We start from the raw sequence: 18,646 nt of genomic DNA on the forward strand, positions 1-18,646 counted from the left end.
ATGGGATGTCTCTCCTCCACCACTAATTACTGGTGGCCTCCCTGGCATGTTCCCCATTCCATGTATGTAAAATGGGGATAATGTCACCCACAAGGGCCTCAATCGAGCTCACCATGAGATAAAGAACGGGGCAGCACTGTGCAACCCACAGAGGGCTAAGAAGTAACAGGAAGGTGACAAGTGGTTTAATTACCCAACGCCATCTTGGCCTTAACTGCCTGAAGAATGAGGTCAGGGTGAGACAGGGTCCCTGCACTCACTGCCTCCTAACCTTAGGGGGGAGCAGTGATGATTAAAACGCTAATCCTTTCCTGCCTCCACAGCTGACTGAAGATGGTAATGATAACTGCCCTTTAAAAACCCCTGAGCTTCAAAGGATCTGCTTGATAATTCTCAAAAGGAAAAAACAAAGCAACAAATGGACATTAAATGTAGAAAAAAAAGGTTTAGTCTACCTAATGTTTCAAAAAATGCAAATTAAAACAAGGCACATTTTTTTTTTTGGCCTGTCAAATTAAGATTATAAAACATACTGGCTGTACACACTCCTGGCAAGGCTACAGTGAAGGGAGAATTCAAGCACCCACAGGTGGTGGGAGGGTTTACAGGCCCTTGCTGTAAAGTAATTCAGATATACATACACCTTGCTTCTGACTCTTCGACTCAATAATTCCCCTTTTAGACATCTATTCTGGTAAGATAATTAGGAAGCTGTCTGTTGCCACATTTTTTATATAAAGTTTGGATACCTACATATCCATTGATTAGAGATTTAAAAAAATTCATTTTCGCACATCTATATACATTTATTACATGAGAAAAGTTCTTAGTGGCATGGGTAGCTGCATAAATTCTGTTAAAGAAACCAGGATATAAAATTATAGATCCAAATTTATCTTAGCCATGTTATTTAAAAAAATAAAATAAAACATTTGGCACAACACACCACAGAGTTTTCTGCCTAAAAGTGAATGGCACTGGCCTCTGGGTGACTGGATTGTGATTTCTTAAACATAAAACAAATTAAAAAAACACCTTTTTAGCATTTTGGTAATGTGCAAATTTAGTAAAATGAATATGCACTGCTTTGATAGGGACAGAAAAGGGGACAAGAAAGAAACAATAGTTTAGAACCAACTAACTCATCATTTCTAGTGAACCTTCTTCAGTGCATAACTCATCTGAAATTAGCACACGCTGTTTTCCCTCAAATTCACTGCCCCCATTTTCTGTTTGTGTAGCAGCCTGTGACCTGTACTGAGCATGTTCTCCTCACGAGAGGCAGACGATGGCTGCAGACTCTCCACTGAAATAAAGGGGTGGGTTCCCCTGGAACTTACCTGGCTTATAGGCTGAGGGTCTCTAGTGCTTTGCTAAAAGTATGCTTGATAATATTTACTGACATTATGTTATGGTGAGTCAGATCTGATTGTGTACAAAATACATTTTATATCACAACTCTATTTCATGTAAGCATATATAGCCGAAACAAGTCCTGTCTTTTCTTCCTGGCAAAGCACAGTGATAATTTTCTATTTATCCTGTTTTTAAAAATGCTGCTCATGAACCATTACACAAATTCTACAACCCACCAGCATGCTGTGGCCACAGCAAGACAAACACGGGGCAAGGGAAGCTGGACCTCCCTCTCACACATGTCCCTGGCTGGGCTTCTGGTGTACTGAGCATTCAAGCCCCAAAGGGCCCAGCCTGTGCTGCAAAAAAAAAAAAAAGGTACGCACTCACGCACTACAGCAATTGAAGAGGCAGGATCCCCTGCAGCCAGGGCCAGGCAGTTCTGACTCAGGCAGCAGGAAGGTTCTTGGAACTACCTTTGGCCTGAATTCTTTGCTCATCTTAAGCACCAGCCCAAAGTTGCAGCAGTAGCTTGAAATAGTGCAGAAGTTAAATTTGTGTTTTGTAATACCAAACTTCTCCTACTCATGCCTTCTGTCTACGGCACACTAGGATATAGGGTCCTCGCTTCCAGAAGATTCTCTCTGGTACTATCTTCCCTGAATGTCAGGCCCTGTCTCTGGGGAGCTAGTTCAGACTGGCTCCTTCTTGCCCTCATACTTGCTTCTGTCTGGAGTTGCCTGACTGCAGGGTGGATGCTGCCTATAGGAAGGACAGCCTGGGCCTGGCACATCAGGGGCATGTGGGTCCCTTGGTTGGGAGCTGGTGAGTTAAGCCCCCAAGGAGGGCACGAGCAGCTGTCCCTCTGCTTTACCTGATGAGGGCACACTCAGTACAGGATGTGGACTGCTAGAGAAACAGGGTATAGGGCAATGAATTTGAGAGAAAGCTGGAATAAGGTTCTAGTCTGTATAAACTTTAAGAAAAATGTCCTTCTTTGGGGGTGGGCTCAAGACGTCACCTTGCCCATCCTGGTGATACCAGGTTAAGATTTTTAAGATTTGCAAGCCAGCCAAGTCTGTCTTCTGTTTGTGATCCTGGACCAAGAGCATGGGTCAAAGGGGAGGTTTCTGGATTAGCAGTTGCCACCTGGTGACACCAGCTCCTGGTCTGTCCTCTCATTCCTCCTGCATCCAGAACCTTCTCTGTCCTTCTCCTTCCTTACCTGGCAGACACAGGGCATTCCCTACCTCCATTCTCTCCTGGGGGACAGGAGGAAGGGTCCTCTAACTCCTGGGCCAGCTCCCACCATCACTCATATCTTCCCCCTCCTCCTTGCCCTTACTTGCATGGGTCACTCTGACCACCCGGGGGACTCATCTGTCCCTTAGAGCCTCCCAAATGCCATGGCTCTTGCTCTGTGCTCCATCCACTCCTTTAGTTCTTTAAATGAATGACATTATCTTCTCACCGCAGGGCCTTTGCACATATGCTTCCTTCTGCCTGGTCTATATTGCTCTTCTACCCCTTTACCCAGTGGCCCCATTCTTCCTTTACATTTCAGCCACCCTGCCACTTGCTCAGGAATGTGTTCCCATGCCTTCCTTTCTAGTCCCATTCTACACTGGAAGCTTTCATGACACTACCTGCCTCTCCATTACATGTGCTGTGGGTGAGTTGTACTAAGGCAGTGCAGCCTGTGGTCAGGACACAAACTCCAGGTTCCAATCCTGGCTCTGCCACTTACGGGCTATGTGACCTTGGGCAAATTCCTTAGCCTTTCTGTGCCTTGATTTCCTCATCTATCAATATAAACTGGCACTGACCTTGGCAGCTTCTGTACAGATTAAATGAATGACTATAATAACGTGGTCAGAGCACAGGACGGGGCAGGGAGCAATTCTTTGCATAGCAGATATACAAAGAGCCCTTTTTCATGAATAAATTGATGCCCCAAAGTCTTTAGTGATTGTTTTGTGAACTACCCTGGGGCTTCTGTTTCCTGGATGCTGCCTTTCTAACAGCTGAGAACTGCCCACCTCTGTAACCTTCGCTCCTGCCTCACCCACCTTCTCTGCCCTGCGCATCTAACAGCAGAGTGGAAGTGGTGCTAGTCTGGAAGCTCATGTCTAAGCCTAGGCATTCCCATCTGTAGAGTGAGGCAGTCTAGGCCCAGGAAACAGGCAAGAAATCTATCTGACTCCAGGCCCTGTAAACAAGCCATTTATAGAGGAGAAAGAACAAATAGTAAAATCTTGAGGAAAAACACAGAGCCTTGCAAATGCCTGCCGCAATGCTAGCTAAGTCACTTTGAAGGATCAACTCATAGTCTATAGACAGGTAATAGTAATGAATGAGCCAGGTATGGGGCTTATGCCTGTAATCCCAGCACCTTGGGAGGACAGGGCAGGAGGATCACTTGAGGCCAGGAGTTTGAGGGTACAATGAGTTATGATGACGCTGCTAAACTCCAGCTTGGGTGACAGAGCAAGACCCTGTCTCAAATCATCATCATCGTCATCATAATGACATGACAGCAACAAAAATAACCACCTCTAATCTGGGCAGGGCTGGGAGGAGCCATCTCCACACAGCCTGGTATGGCAGAAAGGTTCCGAAGACCTGGCTGTAGACTCTGCCTCCTCCATCCACCACCCTGTGACCTGGGCACGGGGTCTCCTTAGCTCTTCTCACAAGCCACCTGATGAGCTAAGTGTAAGGACACCCGCCTCCCTGGGCTGTCCTGAGGACCGATGCAGAAACCTATGCTATGTTATGTGTAGATGTGTAAACGTCCATTTGCTGCTGGCCCTACGTATGTCTGCTCGATATTTCTGTGCCTCACTCAGCAATATTCAGAAAGAACCATGAACATGGCCATGCTCTCTGACATAATCTCATTTCATGGAACACAGCCCAAATAACAAATAAAAGAAGGCAAAAGGCAGAGATTCCATTATGGTAATATTTATAATTGTAAAATCCCAGACGCAACACAACACTATTGTCCAACAAGTGGGAAGCTGTTAGGCAAAGTGTGAAAAAGCATCCGGTAAGCAGGTATTATACATCGTTGCTGGAGTGAGAAACAGAAAAAGCCATCCTATATTTGGAAAAAAACAGAAGGCAAAAATGCTTGAATAGCTCAATAGCAACTAAAGTAACGTTTACAAAGTGAGTGATTATTTGCCCTTTTTCGCTTTTTTTTTTTTTTGTTCTTGTGTGTGTGCACGAGCACACCTTTGGGTGTGTGTGGGGCACTGCTAATCTTCAGCTTTAAAGCTAAGGAGACAGAAATTTGAGATTAGACAAAAACACGGGATGCCACCAGCAACAGTGCCTAATGGCTTTCTGCGTGTCAGGTGCTCTGCTAAGCATTTCTTGCAACCACCCCATCACTCTCACCCTGCAGGGAGGCTCTGAGAAGCACATGCTTTGCCCTGGTTAACACTGCAAATAAACGGAGGAGCCAGGATTCCAACACAGGGCAGCCTGACTCCAGGGCCTGTCTGGCTCTGCACCCACAGGGCTCCTGAGGGTGACACCTGGTCCAGGGGGCTGAAATTACCCGAGGGAATGAATATTCTGGCTGAATCTGGAGAGAAACAACCTTATGGAGAGAGAAGTATAAAGAGGGAATGAGCCACAGTGGGAGGTGATGAGTGCTCGGTTGTGAGCAGTGTGCTAGTGGGGTTGGCTCTGTCACATATGCCAGAAGAGGCAAAGTAGACCTCCCCTGGTCCCCAGGCCCCCAGCGAGGCTCTCAGCTATCTGAACAAGAAAGGAAAAAAGACTGAGAATAATACCTTGCCTGCGTTCAGTTCAGAAATTGCTGCCAGAATCTGCTGCCTGGACCCATCTGTCTTAATGCCCAGCTCCTTCAAGTCTCCGTCAGTCAGCGTGAGGAAGGCCTCCATATCCACCTGGAAAAAGAGGGGGGATTCGCCACCATCTGCCCAATGCCACACGCTTTTATCCCAACCGCAAAAGAAACACCATGAGTGTGAGCTGCGAGTGCTCATTAGGAGCGAACTGATGATGATTCACAACTCCCAATTCCTACCTTTATGTCTACAATTTAGTTGAAAATATCACTAAAACCCCACTCTCTTCAGCTCTAGCTGTTGGATTTTCTGAATAGATGGCATTTTGGAAAGACCCTTAACTGAAACAAGGAAAATCTTCAAGAGAATAATCCCGGAGGTAAGAAAAGCAGAAATCCAGACCCCTCTATTAGGAAGGTAGACCCAGGCAGCTATGCTGTTGACAGTCTTGGATGCTGCACGGGGATGTGGAGTGTCACGGCATCCACCCCGCTTCTCCCACAGAGAATAAGAGAGGAGCCGACTGTGGGAAGACTCGGGACTGGGGGGAGGGATAACGCAGAGAAGGGCCACAGAGGGCAGAGGAGGGCTAGAAGAAGGGCGTCTCACAACCAGGTAGTCCCTGGTTTCTATGGGTGAGATCCTAACAGCTCTGTCAATCATGCCTGTGCCCTGGACGTGGAAGTGGGACATCTACTCCAGAGAAGGGACTGGCCTCTGCTCCTCCAAGGCAGGATGAAGGGACAGTCAAAAGTGGCTTGGATGAAGCAAGCACATCCCACCCTACATGCTGGATGACAACAGCCCAGACAGAGTGAGGCAGAGGACAAGCCTCCACACTTGCCAGGATCCAGCTTTGGTCCACCGGAAGCCAGTGTCACTGTCAGAACATGAGGGATGTAGCAGCAGCTAGTTGCAGGTGTGCAAAGCACTTCCTACGCATTTAAGGTAGACTGAGTCACTTAACTCTCAAAACGTAAGGTGGGGTATAACATCACCCCACTTTGGGGATAAGGAAACATAGGCACACAGAGATTTTTAGCACCACAGCCACATGGCTAGTAAAAGGGGCAGAGCCAGAGTCCAGGCAGCAGACCCCAGCCCCCAGCCCTTCTGCACAACTCACCATGACACTTCAGGGGCTAGAGCTGCACATTCACTGCTTCTCCCCAGGAGGGGCCCGCCAGCAGCAGCCTCCCTGTTAACAGGACTTTTCCTAAGAATTAAGGGACTCTGCCACCTGTCTGGGCCCTTCCCCCCACTCTAGGAAGTTGCCTTTATAGATATCCTCACAAATCAGACTCCAACAGTGCTCATCTGAGAGGTGGGACAAAGAGCCCACTTCCCACAACACCCTCGCCAGCAGTGCTCAGGAGGAGGAGGCACTGTCGTCCTCGAGACGGGCAGATGGGGCACCAATGCCAACTCCGCCAAGGGACCCAGGCAGGTACCTCACCTCAGTTCCCCACACTTCCACCACATAAATGATAGGGTGGTTGCAGGATCTACAAAGAGCTTTACAAACTACAGGTACAAACTATAAAAGAGATGATTGTACTTTTAAGTTATATGATATCGCCATCATTTAACATAACAAACTTTCATAACTTATTGAAAATCCTTAGTTTTTCATTTTATAAGTAGGCTTTATTTTATATTCCTTCTCATTGAACAGATGTTAAAAACCTCAAAACATTTATGTGGAGGGAGGTTTTCTGAAATCCCAATGCCCCTCACCTCATCTTTCTTTCTCTCTTAATAGTCACTTTACTTTTCTGTATTAAAACCAACCGACTGACCGACCGACCCACCAACCAACCATGAGCCAGGTTTGAGTCAATGGGGCAGTCTGCTGCTAGCCAGCCCTTAGCGTGTTCTGAGATGCAGGTACTGCTACCTCTCTGATAGTAAATATGCTCCCAGTGTTTCTTTTGGACTGGCTGGACGCCAGTCATGCCGGAGCCTGTAGCAGGGATCCCATATCCAGCCTGGCACGACAGCCAATTCTGGGCACTTCTGTCCCCCATACCTGCTCTCCACCTCCTAACCAGTTTCTCCCTCCCAAAGGGTGCTGCTTCGCCAGCTCCTCCAACCCCTTTGTCTCCGTACCAGAGGCCGCAGAGCTTCCCGGCCTGTGGCTGGGAGAGAAAGTCCACATGTCCAGCCCCTGCCTGGCCAGACTCCACTCTCTCCTCCAGACACGCTGGCTTTGGCCCAGCCCAAGCAAGCCAGAGTGCCTATAGCTCTCTGGGTGCAGTGCCCTCTTCTCAGATGTCCTTTCTGTCTCATTTCCCTATTGCCAAAGTTCAGCTTAACTCTGAGTTCTGGCCTTCTCTGTTTTTCATTTTGTAGATCCCTTCCGTGGGCTCCCTGAGTGTTGTGGGCGTTTCTGCATTTCCCAGTGCCAGGCTCTAGCAGAGGGCCTGACAAGGGGCAATGACTCAAGTAGTAAGTAACTAATGAGTGACCACATCCATTTGCCTTCTTCTGCCTCTGCATCCTCACTGACCTTCTCCATCTCTGAACTCCATCAACATTGGGTGATGCCAAACCCTCTTGGCTCACTTCGGATGGAGCGTAGCAGAGACTGAGTCCTCTCCAGTGAATCCTTGGGGAGGAGGAGCAGGGAAAGGGCAAAAACATACTACTGTCCTTTTAATATTCATACCTCTATTTTTTTTAAGTAATAGAATCTCAATTTTCAGCTGGGCACATTTCTACACAGCTAAAACATTGTATTTCTAAGTTTCCCTTGGAGGTAAGTACATGTCAAGTGATAAACGTCTAACCAGTGAGATATAATAAAGCTGTGTGGCACTTCTGAGAAGTCTCCTTAAAAAGGACAGGATAAATACTTTTGCAATTTCCTTTCACCCTGCTGCTTGGAATGTGGAAGTAATGGCTAGTGCTCTAGCAGCCATATTAGACTCTGAGGATGTGGCCCCCACACCTTAGTAATGGTGGGGCAGAGAGCTGAGAAAGCCTCCAAACTGTCTACAGGAAAAATAACCTCATATTTTGTTTAGGACACCATTATTTTGTTTTTCTTCAATACGAGTAGCCAAATCAAATCTTTCCTAATATAGGTAGAAAGATGAAAATTATTAGTCTATCTTTGGTTTCAATAGGGCAAGATGAGAGCATGTATTAACCTTATTCCTCTTGCAAATTTCGATGATGACTAAAAATACTGTTTATTATGATTAAAAAGAAGACTTTTTTTCCCCCTCATTTTTGGTTGGGGCTGGGTTTGATCCTGCCACCTCTGGTATATGGGGCTGGCACCCTAGTCCTTTGAGCTATAGGCGCCACCCCAAGGAAGAAATTTTTGTCAGTGCTAGAAACCAGGGAAAAGGGCTATCTGCATTCCTGATACTTTAGGGGCTACCCCCATAGCTGTGAGGATGGGGTCCAGAGGCCAGGGCAGGGGATAATAGGTGGGGTTAAAACTCCAGTCTCACTAATGTTTCCATGGGGAACCCTGGAGTGGAGTGCATAGATGGTGAATCCCCTGTAGTACTCACAGCTTACATGTTACCCAGAGAGAAACCAAATAAAAAGACAGCTGAGCCTGGCTCCTAACCAGGGCAGGTACTGCGTCAGTCAGGTAGAGCCCAAGCTAACCTCAAACTACCCTGACACACAGCAATCTTCCAGCTCTCCCCACGACACGCTCAGAGTCCTTCCCAGGTCCCAGAGCAGCAGAGACTCTGGGTGAGCATGTTAAAACTACAGCAAGTCTGTACAATCTGCCTTGCCTTTCCCTTTAAAATTCTTGAAGATTTCTATCGGCTGGGACACGCCTCAGTTCCCTACACTGCATAACTGCAACAACCTCTGATGGATGAAGGCCAGGTAAACTCCCCAGTGGGCTGGCTCAAAAAAAGGCAAAAACCGAGAAACAGAACCAGTGTCATCTTATGAACCAGAGACACAGAAGCAGAAGTACCTCTGAGACGTTCTCCGTACACTCAAAGAGGACACGGAGCATATCAAACAAAAGCAGGCGGTAAGCGGAAAGCTGGAAAGATTTCATGGGGATGAGAAAAATCACTGTTGAAGTTTAAACACCAAGGAGGGCCACACACGGTGGCTCACGCCTATAATCCTAACACTCTGGGAGGCCTAGGCAGGTAGATTGCCTGAGCTCAGGAGTTTGAGACCAGCCTAAGCAAGAGCCAGACCCTGTCTCTAAAAAAAATAGGTGTTATGGTGGGCACCTATAGTCTCAGCTACTCAGGAGGCAAGAGAATTGCTCAAGCCCAAGAGTTTGAAGTTGCTGTGAGCTGTGATGTCACTGCACTCTACCCAGGGTGACTAAGTGAAACTCTGTCTCTGAAAAATAAAAGTAAAAAAAACACCAAGGAGGCAGGAATGACAGGCTGGACATGGCAGAGGAAGAAAGCCACTGCACCCCCTGCTTGTTCCTTGAACTAAAACACAAAACTCCCCAATCACATCTCAAGCTTGATGGGGATGCTGAGTGACTCTCATGATTGCTACATACTGAGGACAGTTTTCAGATGCAAAGCCGGTCTCTAGACTGTCCTAAGCAAGAGATCACACCCTGCTGCATGGCTGGTGCGTCCGTGTAGGACAGTGGTTCTCAACCTTCCTAATGCCACGACCTTTTAATACAGTTCCTCATGTTGTGGTGACCTCCAACCATACAATTATTTTCGTTGCTACTTCAGACTTTTATCTGGTTAAAACAGTAAATATGTGTGTGTGTGTGTGTGTGCAGTTTTTAGCCAGGGCTGGGTTTGAACCCATCACCTCCGGTATATGGGGCCAGGGCCCTATTCCTTTGAGCCACAGGCGCCACCCTAAAACAGTAAATTTTTTAAGTTTACTGAGATATAATTCACCTACATAAAGTACATAAGTCAATGATTTTTAGTATATTCACAAAGTTGTGCAACCATCATCACATTCGATTTCAGAACAATTTATCTCCCCAAACAGAAACCCTGTACCCATTCACAGTCACTCCCCATTCTCCCCTTTCCCTGTTTCCTAGCAACCCCAAATCCAACGCCTGCCTCTGTGGATTTACCTAATCTGGACATTTATGGAGTCAAGCTATGTGTGGCCTTTATGGTTTCTTTCACTTAGCATAATGTTTCAAGGTTCATCCACGTTGTATCATGTCAGTACTTCATTCTTTCCATGGTTGAATAATATTCCACTGTATAGAAGTACTACATTTTATTTATCAATTCATCAGTTGATGGACACTTTGGTTGTTTCCCCTTTCTGGCTATTACCAATGCTGCCGCTCTGAGCACTTGTTCCCAAGTTTTCATGTGGACATATGTCTTCATTTCTCATGGGGATACACCAAGGAGTAGAATTGCTAGGTCATGTGGTAACTGTGTGTTTAACATTTTGAGGAACTGCCAGATTGTGGAACAGTCATTTTTTTAAAATGTGAATTGAATGCTTTTAAGCAAATAGGAACTGTCTCAGATTCCCACAGACCCTACATCCAGATACGTAACACAGATTCCTAAGGATCGGCTTTTGGCCCATTTTAAACCTGTAGGCCTGCCAGTCAATCCCACGCAACAAAAATATTTTCAAGACAGACCCATACTTTTCTAGAGAGAGCAGTGCTCAAAATTGCAAAATTCTATTATAACAAAGTAAGCCATAAGGTCCTAGGATTTTCACTGCAATGAACTGAACTAAATGTGCTGAACACAAATTCTATTTCCTCAGCTGTCTCAGTGAAAAAGATCAAGCCAAACTTGCAGACTGAAAGCCTACGTATTTAGACAAAGTTGTTTTTTATAGTAAGATTTAAACTGACATTCAAAAGGAACATCCTTACCTCTTGTTCCTCAAAAATAGGCTGATATTTCTCAAGTGATAATTTCTTAAGGATTCCAGTCAGTTCGTCTTCAAGAAGGAAAGATGTAAAAAAAAAAAAAAAAAAAAATTGTTTTAGAATGAGTGAAATGTATCCAAAAAGTGATCTTCAAATTTCCATAGAGTAGTGATCATCTTTTTTCAAATGATATTCTACAAGCAACTCTAATACAGAAAGATCTGAGCTCTGCTCCAGAGGATGAGGCTAGGCGTGGATCCTGGTACCTCCAGGAAGGTCGTCCATTTCTCCCCAAACCCCACCTCAGTCTACAAAGCCAGGGCTGGTTCTCTCAAAGCTGCAACCATCAAGTTCTTGGAGTTCCAGCCACTAGGACTAAAACTGCCATCCTCTGGGCAGGAATGCACAGTAAATGTTGATGCCAACAAGTCCTCAGCTCGTCTGAGAAAGAACTTACGAGCGTGCAGGTAGCTTCAGACCAGAGCCGGAGTTCAGCTCATGTCTGTTGAGGCCGTGGCCTTCCCAAAGGAAGGCAGCATCTGAGAGAACAGCAGGGCTTCAGAACGGTGCAGGGTAGAGGAAGATTTGGGGAATCAGAGCAGCAAAGATAAAGAAAGAAGACAAGACCAGTATCTGGGGGGCTTGGAGGAATATTCATTTGCATAGTCAATAGGGATTTACCAGACTAGGCAGTGGGGACTCAGCAGGTACCAAAACTGACAAGAAGGGAGCTGACAGGCCAAAGACTACAGGGAGGAACAGAACAAGGTTGGGAGGTAGTGACAGTGTGCCCCTTGTTTTACAGAAGGCTTCTCTTACAAGGTGACAATTGAGCAGTAAATGAGGAGTGAGCTATGCAGACACCTGGGAGAACATTCAGTAGCATCCGCCCACCCAGCAATCCATCCGTGGAGCAGTGACTAGCAGAGTGCCCCCTAAATGCTAGGAACACAGGATGGAGAGGTCCCTGCCGTAAAGGCCCTCAGAGTGCTGGGAAGACACAATGATGAGGGTGACACAGTGCTCACCATCGGGACCCTGTACATGGCTAGTCCATTTGCTTTTTACAGCCCCGAGAAGCAGACCTTATTACTGCCCCTATTACTGAAGTGAGGCATCTATCTCAAGTGAAGTCACAGCTAGTCCATGGCAAAGCAGGGGCTCAAACCCAGTGGTCTAGTGACCAGGCCTGTGCTAACCCTGCTCCCCACCCCTCTCACTGGTGCTGAGTGCTGTGGTAAAGGGCACGAATGGGGGATGTAGGGACAGAGAGGACAGTGGACCCAGGAAAGTGACCAAAGAAAGCTGCACGGAAGAGAGGCTACTGAGTGAGGACACGTGAGATAACTCGATTCCCAGTGCACACATAATCACGGTACTTTCATGACACTTCGCTCCTGCTGCGCCCTCCACATGCAGTCTGCCCACAGTGGTGTGCGGGTAAATGCTAACAGCTGGCTCTCTGGGGGAGGAGCGTGTGCAGGTATGCATGCAGGCACATTCGTCCACTGAAGATTATACTGATACAAAGAATTGATAGCATACAACTTATAAATAATAAAAATATAATTTCTCTATTATAAATTCCACATAGCCAATCGATTCTCACCAAATGCTTTCACTGGTTTTTGCCCTCCTCTGATGTCCACAGCCCAGAAGGAGAGTTCTAACTCGAATGTCAGTTGATAGTTTTGTTTACATGAACAAATAAGATAGAATGAAACATCAAAGATGTATGTTGGAACTTCATATACATAGACTGGTTGAATCAGATAATAGTTGTCAAATATTGGGAGAATATATTCTCAATTTTTTGTGCTATTCAAAATGTAACGACTGTAGACAAAACATATTTTTAAGTTTAATCTTCATTATTAACATTTTTCCCTCACTGTCTAATCTCGACAATCCATAAAACAATGAATTGGGCCCTGACTGGTGGTATTTGCTGAATTCCAGGACAGAAATAGCGTCTTCGTGGCCAATTTCAACCTACTAACATAATGTCCATGGAAGCAGAGCTGGGAAGAGATGCACAGTCGTTATTAGTTATGCATCATTAATATGGTGTCTACACCCTACAGATACACAAGACGTAAACAACCTTCAGAGCACAGATAGTGGTCAAACGTGTTAAAAAATGAGAAAATAATACATTTTGTTTTAAGTACATATACATTTTTATAATTTACTTAATTATAAGTTCTTATAACTTTTTAACAAGAGCTGTGTTTAATAGCCAGGCTTGGAAATTTCCTGTAAATTTAACAGTCAGTTCTGGCACAACACTTGCCCAGCCCTTTCTCAGTCTCAGGGTCCAGCCGGAACGCCCACTTTCCAGGGGACCCTTCCACTTCCATGATATACAGCCCTTTGCCAACAACTCAGGTTTGGGTTTTTTTAATTTCAGAATATTACCGGGGTATACATGTTTTAATTACATCATTTGCTTCTGTGTATTTCAAGTCAGAGTTACAGGTGTGCCCTTCGCCCAGAAAGGGTGCATCATACTTGTCAGGTGTGAATTCCCCCATCCCTCCTGCCCTCTCCCACCTACTGAGTTTCCACTGAGTTTTACCTTCAGATGTGCACGTGTAAGTGTTGAATGGCTAATTCAATTTAGCACTGAGTACAGGTGGTGTTTGTTTTTCCATCCTTGCCATACTTTACTTAGAAGAATGGAACTCAGGTTTGAACTCCTGTGTGTTTCAACAACCTAGTAGTATCATTATGTTGAACGCGTCTGTCTCCTAGTGAGTTACCCTCACACCCAGCACTGGTTTCCACACCCAGTGACTGCCCAAGAGGCCTTCCTGGAACAAACTCAAGGCTAAGATGATAACACCATACAGGCCTCACCATTTCCAGCAGGGGTCCAGAGCAGGGGACATGGTCTAAAAACAGGGCAGGGCAAAAGCCCGAATGCAGGGCCTTGCCGGGGCCACAAGTTTCCCAGAAGATGACTGTAAGGAACAGCTATGTGGGGACGGATTGCAGCCCCTCCCTCCAACAATCTTATGCTTACAGGACAAAAGTCTTGCTGTCTCAAGACCCAGGAACTCTGGAAGGGAAAACCAGGCTTCCTACACCAGAGAAATTAAACTAAAAAGAAACCACTAGTAATCTTGTTTTTTCATGCCAATTAGGGCTTTGCAAACCATTTTCTCTAATGAATAAGAGGGAAAGTGAATGGGCCAGAGCAGTCCCTTCTACACATCCACTGTCTCAACTCTTCTGGAAAATGATGAGGCACAAATCTCTAAATGAACCTCTGGGGGCTGAGATTCCCACAAATCTCTGAGGTGGGAGAATTCACAAGTGGGAACTTAAGATTCCATGAAGAAAACTTGAAGGAATGAGATTGCTAGTGAATCTCTGAAGCCTGTATAAATGATCAAATGGACATCACAAAACAGTAAGAGCAGCCCCTCAACAAAGAGGCTACCAAGGGCAACACACATTTATCAGCTGAGGACAGACTGGAGCCTGGGCAGGGGAATCTCACTTACCTGGCAGAACCTGCTCATCACCCTCCTCCACAGCAGCTGCGATGAGCTGCCTGCAAGTGTGCTTTGAGGACCACACATGCACACAGCAAGGCTGTCCTCTCCTCTGACTTACACGCCTCGATTTGCACCTGCCTGGGCCCCTTCTCTCACCAAAGCTCCCTCCCTCCTTCCTCTCTCAGCTCCCAGGAGTCATGGGGGCAGTTTGAGAGGATGGGATTTTTCTCCATCTTCCTTTATCTTTCCTAAGGCCTGACCGCAAATCCTCCACTGTTGCCTGCTTGTCCACTCAGCTTCCTTCCCTCATCATTCCCACGGGAGGGGCCTGTGATTTACACAGGGAGGTTCCAAGGTTCCCGGTTGCACTGGGCATCTACTACTTTCGCTTACTCAGTATCCATCTCCATCCTCCTTCTGGAAACAGAACTTCAATTCTCCCTTGAGGAGCCCCTTGTCTCCCACTTCTAATCCATACAATGTTGGCGGGACAGACCCTGGCTCCAGCTCCAAAGGCATACAGCTGAGCTAGGCTGGCCAATCAATGCGTTCCACTCCCATGGGCACAGAGATGATCAAGAACAGTCAAGGGTGAGCAAATGACCCAAGTCATTATAGAGTCTGCCAAGTCGAGCCTTTACCCTTGGGATTTTGCTGGACCTCCCAAGAAAGCAGCACTCTTTCTGCTGGGGCTGCAAAAATAGTAGGAAGGTAAAGTAAGCCTGAAGCTGCCTGCCACCACGTGGAGACAGCCTCCCTGAGTTGAGGAGAAAAACACTTCCAGACATGGACCGAGCCTGAAGCATACCCTGGAGACACTCCCATCATATGAGCCAATGAATTACCAGGTTTCCCTTTTCCCTAAATCACTTTGAGTGAAGGGTCCCTCACTTGCAACAAAGAATCCTGATTTGTACAGGGTTCAGGGAAAGTAAATGACTCAGTATGGAAGGAGCGTTTCTATGGGTGTATGTTTGTGCAAATAAACAAAACTCACTTCTATTTAAAAACCATTTAAGGGAGCCCACCCATACCTTTAGCACAGTACAGACAAAAATACAAGGCAGAGTCAGGGGAGAGGAGGGGCATGATTGTTTATTTAAATGAAAAAAAAAACCTGACCCTAACCCAGGATGCTTATAGCAACTAAGGGTACCTCGTGGCTCTGCATGGCCAGGTCATCAAGGTGAGAGGAACAGGCTTTGGGACCCCAAGGGACTCACCCTCGTCTGTGATGGTGCCACTGCTGGAGCCCCCGCTGCTCTTGGACTGCCGATGGGATGAGGAGGAGGACACTGAGGATTCGGCTGTGTGCCCTTTGGGTGATGGGGAGGGTGTGAGGGTGGGAGAGGTGCTTTTGGAGGTACTGGAAGTTCCAGATGGGGGCCTTTTGCTGGTCTCCACTTTCTGCTGAAAAAAATAAGGCAAAAATCCATAAGCCATCACCTGGAGGATGGAGATGATGAAAGGAGACACCTACAACAGGGAACATGGGCGTATCTGACTCAACACAATGTTTAACCAGGACTAGAAAATCTACTTTTAAAAACACACAAAGCGGAAAGAGCATTATTAAAACAGTTACAGGAAAATCCACTGGGGGTGGGGGAGCAGCAAGATTCGAAAAGTGGTACGTTACTAGTTGGAAGGTCCAGGTACTGGGTCCGCCCCTACAGTTACTACATCATGCCCCCTTACCTCTCTGGGCCTCAGTTAACCAGCTCTAACAGCAAAGCGCAGCTCAAAGATGCACAAAGTCCCATGCCTGTGCCAGTCACTTCCAAACTTTTAACCAAAAACACTTATTTTTTCCCTTTTGTTTGATCATGTAGCTTTTTAACAAAAGTTTTTAATATTGAAATAATTCTAGACATATGAAGGAGCTGAACAGATATAACAGGGATCTCATACACCCCCCACTCAGCTTCCTCTGATGTGAACAAATATTTGGGAGGAGATATTTTAGGGTAAATATCTTTTTTTCTTAAGGTCTGGCCCATGAATCTTAGCATTCATTGGTGGATTTCATATGCAATCGCGACCCATGGTGTTCCAATGGTGGTTTTCAATTTTGCTCACTCGCTCCCCCTTTATTATTTGGAATGCTTCTGCCCAGAAGAGTTGATCTTCCTCTCCTGTTTATTTCCTTAATCACTTATTCCTACCAGTATGGACTCAGGATAGTTCTTTTCTCTGGGCAATCACCCAAGACTATTGTTATCTATGTTGTTGTTCACTGTTCCAGCTTTGGCCACTTCAAGGTATTGAAGGCTGGCTCCTATGTCATTCCAAAATGCCTCTTTTTTTCTTTCTTTCTTTTTAAAAGCACTTCCCTACTTTCTGACACTACAACATACTTTAGGCTCATCTTGCATTTTCTCTGATCCAGTAAAACAAACCACTTCTCCAAGTCCTTCCAAGGTCGCTTATATCAGAAAATGGCATTTAGAAATGAAAATCTGGTTACTAGGTTGCTCACTGCTACTGAGATGTCACTGTTTCTAGGTCTCAGTGGAAAGAACAAGGAAATATAGGATAACCCAAGCATATGCAGACAGCATACAGATACATGTATGACTTTTACATGTATCAACTCTGTGCATGTATTTTTAACACGTGTATTCATACTGATTCACACAGGTAACTGACTTAAATCCACCTTCTACAGGGTTCATTCCAGCATTCCCTGGATTCTGGACAGTAAAGAACTCGGCTCACCACTGTATTATTTGTTCAACCTTTAAACGTTCAAACATGTAAAGTATACATGCATGCAAAAATAAATCATATATACGTAAAATGGTGTCAAAATTGCTAAACCTCTCCTGGTAAGAAAAAATTACTCACTCGAGTACAGTGCTTGTGTGCAGTACTTCTGTCTGCACTTGGTCTTATACACTTATACCCACTCAACGTAGGGTTTTCTCCTCCACCTCCCATCATGTGGTTATGTCGTTCATTTGTAATACAGTTGGATCCCTTGTCATTACCTGCATTCCATCTTTGGTTACTGGTTGATTCTGTATTTTTGTGTTTAGTAAAAACAGCCCCGTTATATACAATTCTACGGAATGTGACAAACACATATGGTTGTATAGCCACCAACAGTGTATCGTGCAGAATAACTCTGTCATCCCCCAAATTCTCACATGCCATCCTTTTCTAGTTAATCCCGCCCCCAATCCCAAGCCATGCAAAAACTGTTCTATTTTCTATCCTATGGATACAGAAGAAAAAACAAGCTTCTTCCTATGTTCTTATCCTACAACAATCAACAGAGGCGGCTTCTCTTCTGTAACCAAATGGGTGGGGATTTTAATCCACACACAAGCAAGCAAGCAATTCTAAGTGAACTAGCTGGGTGTCCTCCAATTCCATTCTGACACTCTACCTGGAGACAGCATCAGATCCCAGAGGTTTAGGCTCAGTCGCTTAAGACTGCCCCCCCAACTCTTCAAGTGCCAATCAAAAGCCCCAGGTTGTTTTACCTATGTTTCTCACTAACTGGCTACAAAGTAGGGTTCCCACATCTCCCTCGGGGTTTTACTTATTATCTTTGCTCCCACATATAAGTGAGAACATGTAGTGTTTAACTTTCCGTCCCTGGCTTATTTCATTTAACATAATATCCTCCAGTTCCATCCATGTTGCCAGTAATGAGCAATAGGATCTGTCTTTTTTACGGCTAAATAATATTCCACCAGCATATAAACCAGTAAAAATTGCAAATAAGTGTTTCCCTGAGTTCTGTGAGAATCTCCATGTGTTCAGCCAGGGGAAGCTCTCTGAACCCAGTCCTTCTGTGTTTTTATGGAAGCTTCATTACATAGACATGACTGACCAAACCACTGACTACTGAGGACCAACTTAACCTTCAGCCCTTCTCCCCAATCCCCAGTGGAGGTGACCAGTGCCCATACAAAGCTGCCTATGGGCTGCAGCTACCAGTCAACACTCTAGCACGCAAAAAACATCACGTTGGAGATTCTAAGCATTTTAGGCGTAGTATGCTAGGACGTGGGGATGAAGACTAAATACACACATATATTCCTACAGTTTTGCCTTTTCTACGATGTCATACAAATGGAATCATACAATATGCAGACTTTTGGGTCTGGCTTTTTTCACTCAGC

General features: G+C 45.6%; 1 protein-coding gene across 1 annotated transcript in view; it reads right to left on the minus strand.

Moving 5' to 3' along the window:
- Positions 1 to 18,646, minus strand: part of ANKS6 (ankyrin repeat and sterile alpha motif domain containing 6) — a gene marked incomplete at its 5' end in the record, with an annotated part of 61,299 nt that overhangs the window by 5,173 nt on the left and 37,480 nt on the right. The window contains 3 exons of the mRNA XM_023510545.1: positions 5,163 to 5,279; positions 11,014 to 11,081; positions 15,737 to 15,923. Of these exons, the coding sequence (XP_023366313.1) occupies positions 5,163 to 5,279; positions 11,014 to 11,081; positions 15,737 to 15,923 (372 nt within the window). The remainder of the gene's footprint in view (positions 1 to 5,162; positions 5,280 to 11,013; positions 11,082 to 15,736; positions 15,924 to 18,646) is intronic.

Source organism: Otolemur garnettii, unplaced genomic scaffold (genome assembly GCF_000181295.1).
Source record: "Otolemur garnettii isolate 467f Iridium unplaced genomic scaffold, OtoGar3 scaffold00014, whole genome shotgun sequence".
Classification (NCBI taxonomy): Eukaryota; Metazoa; Chordata; class Mammalia; order Primates; family Galagidae; genus Otolemur; species Otolemur garnettii.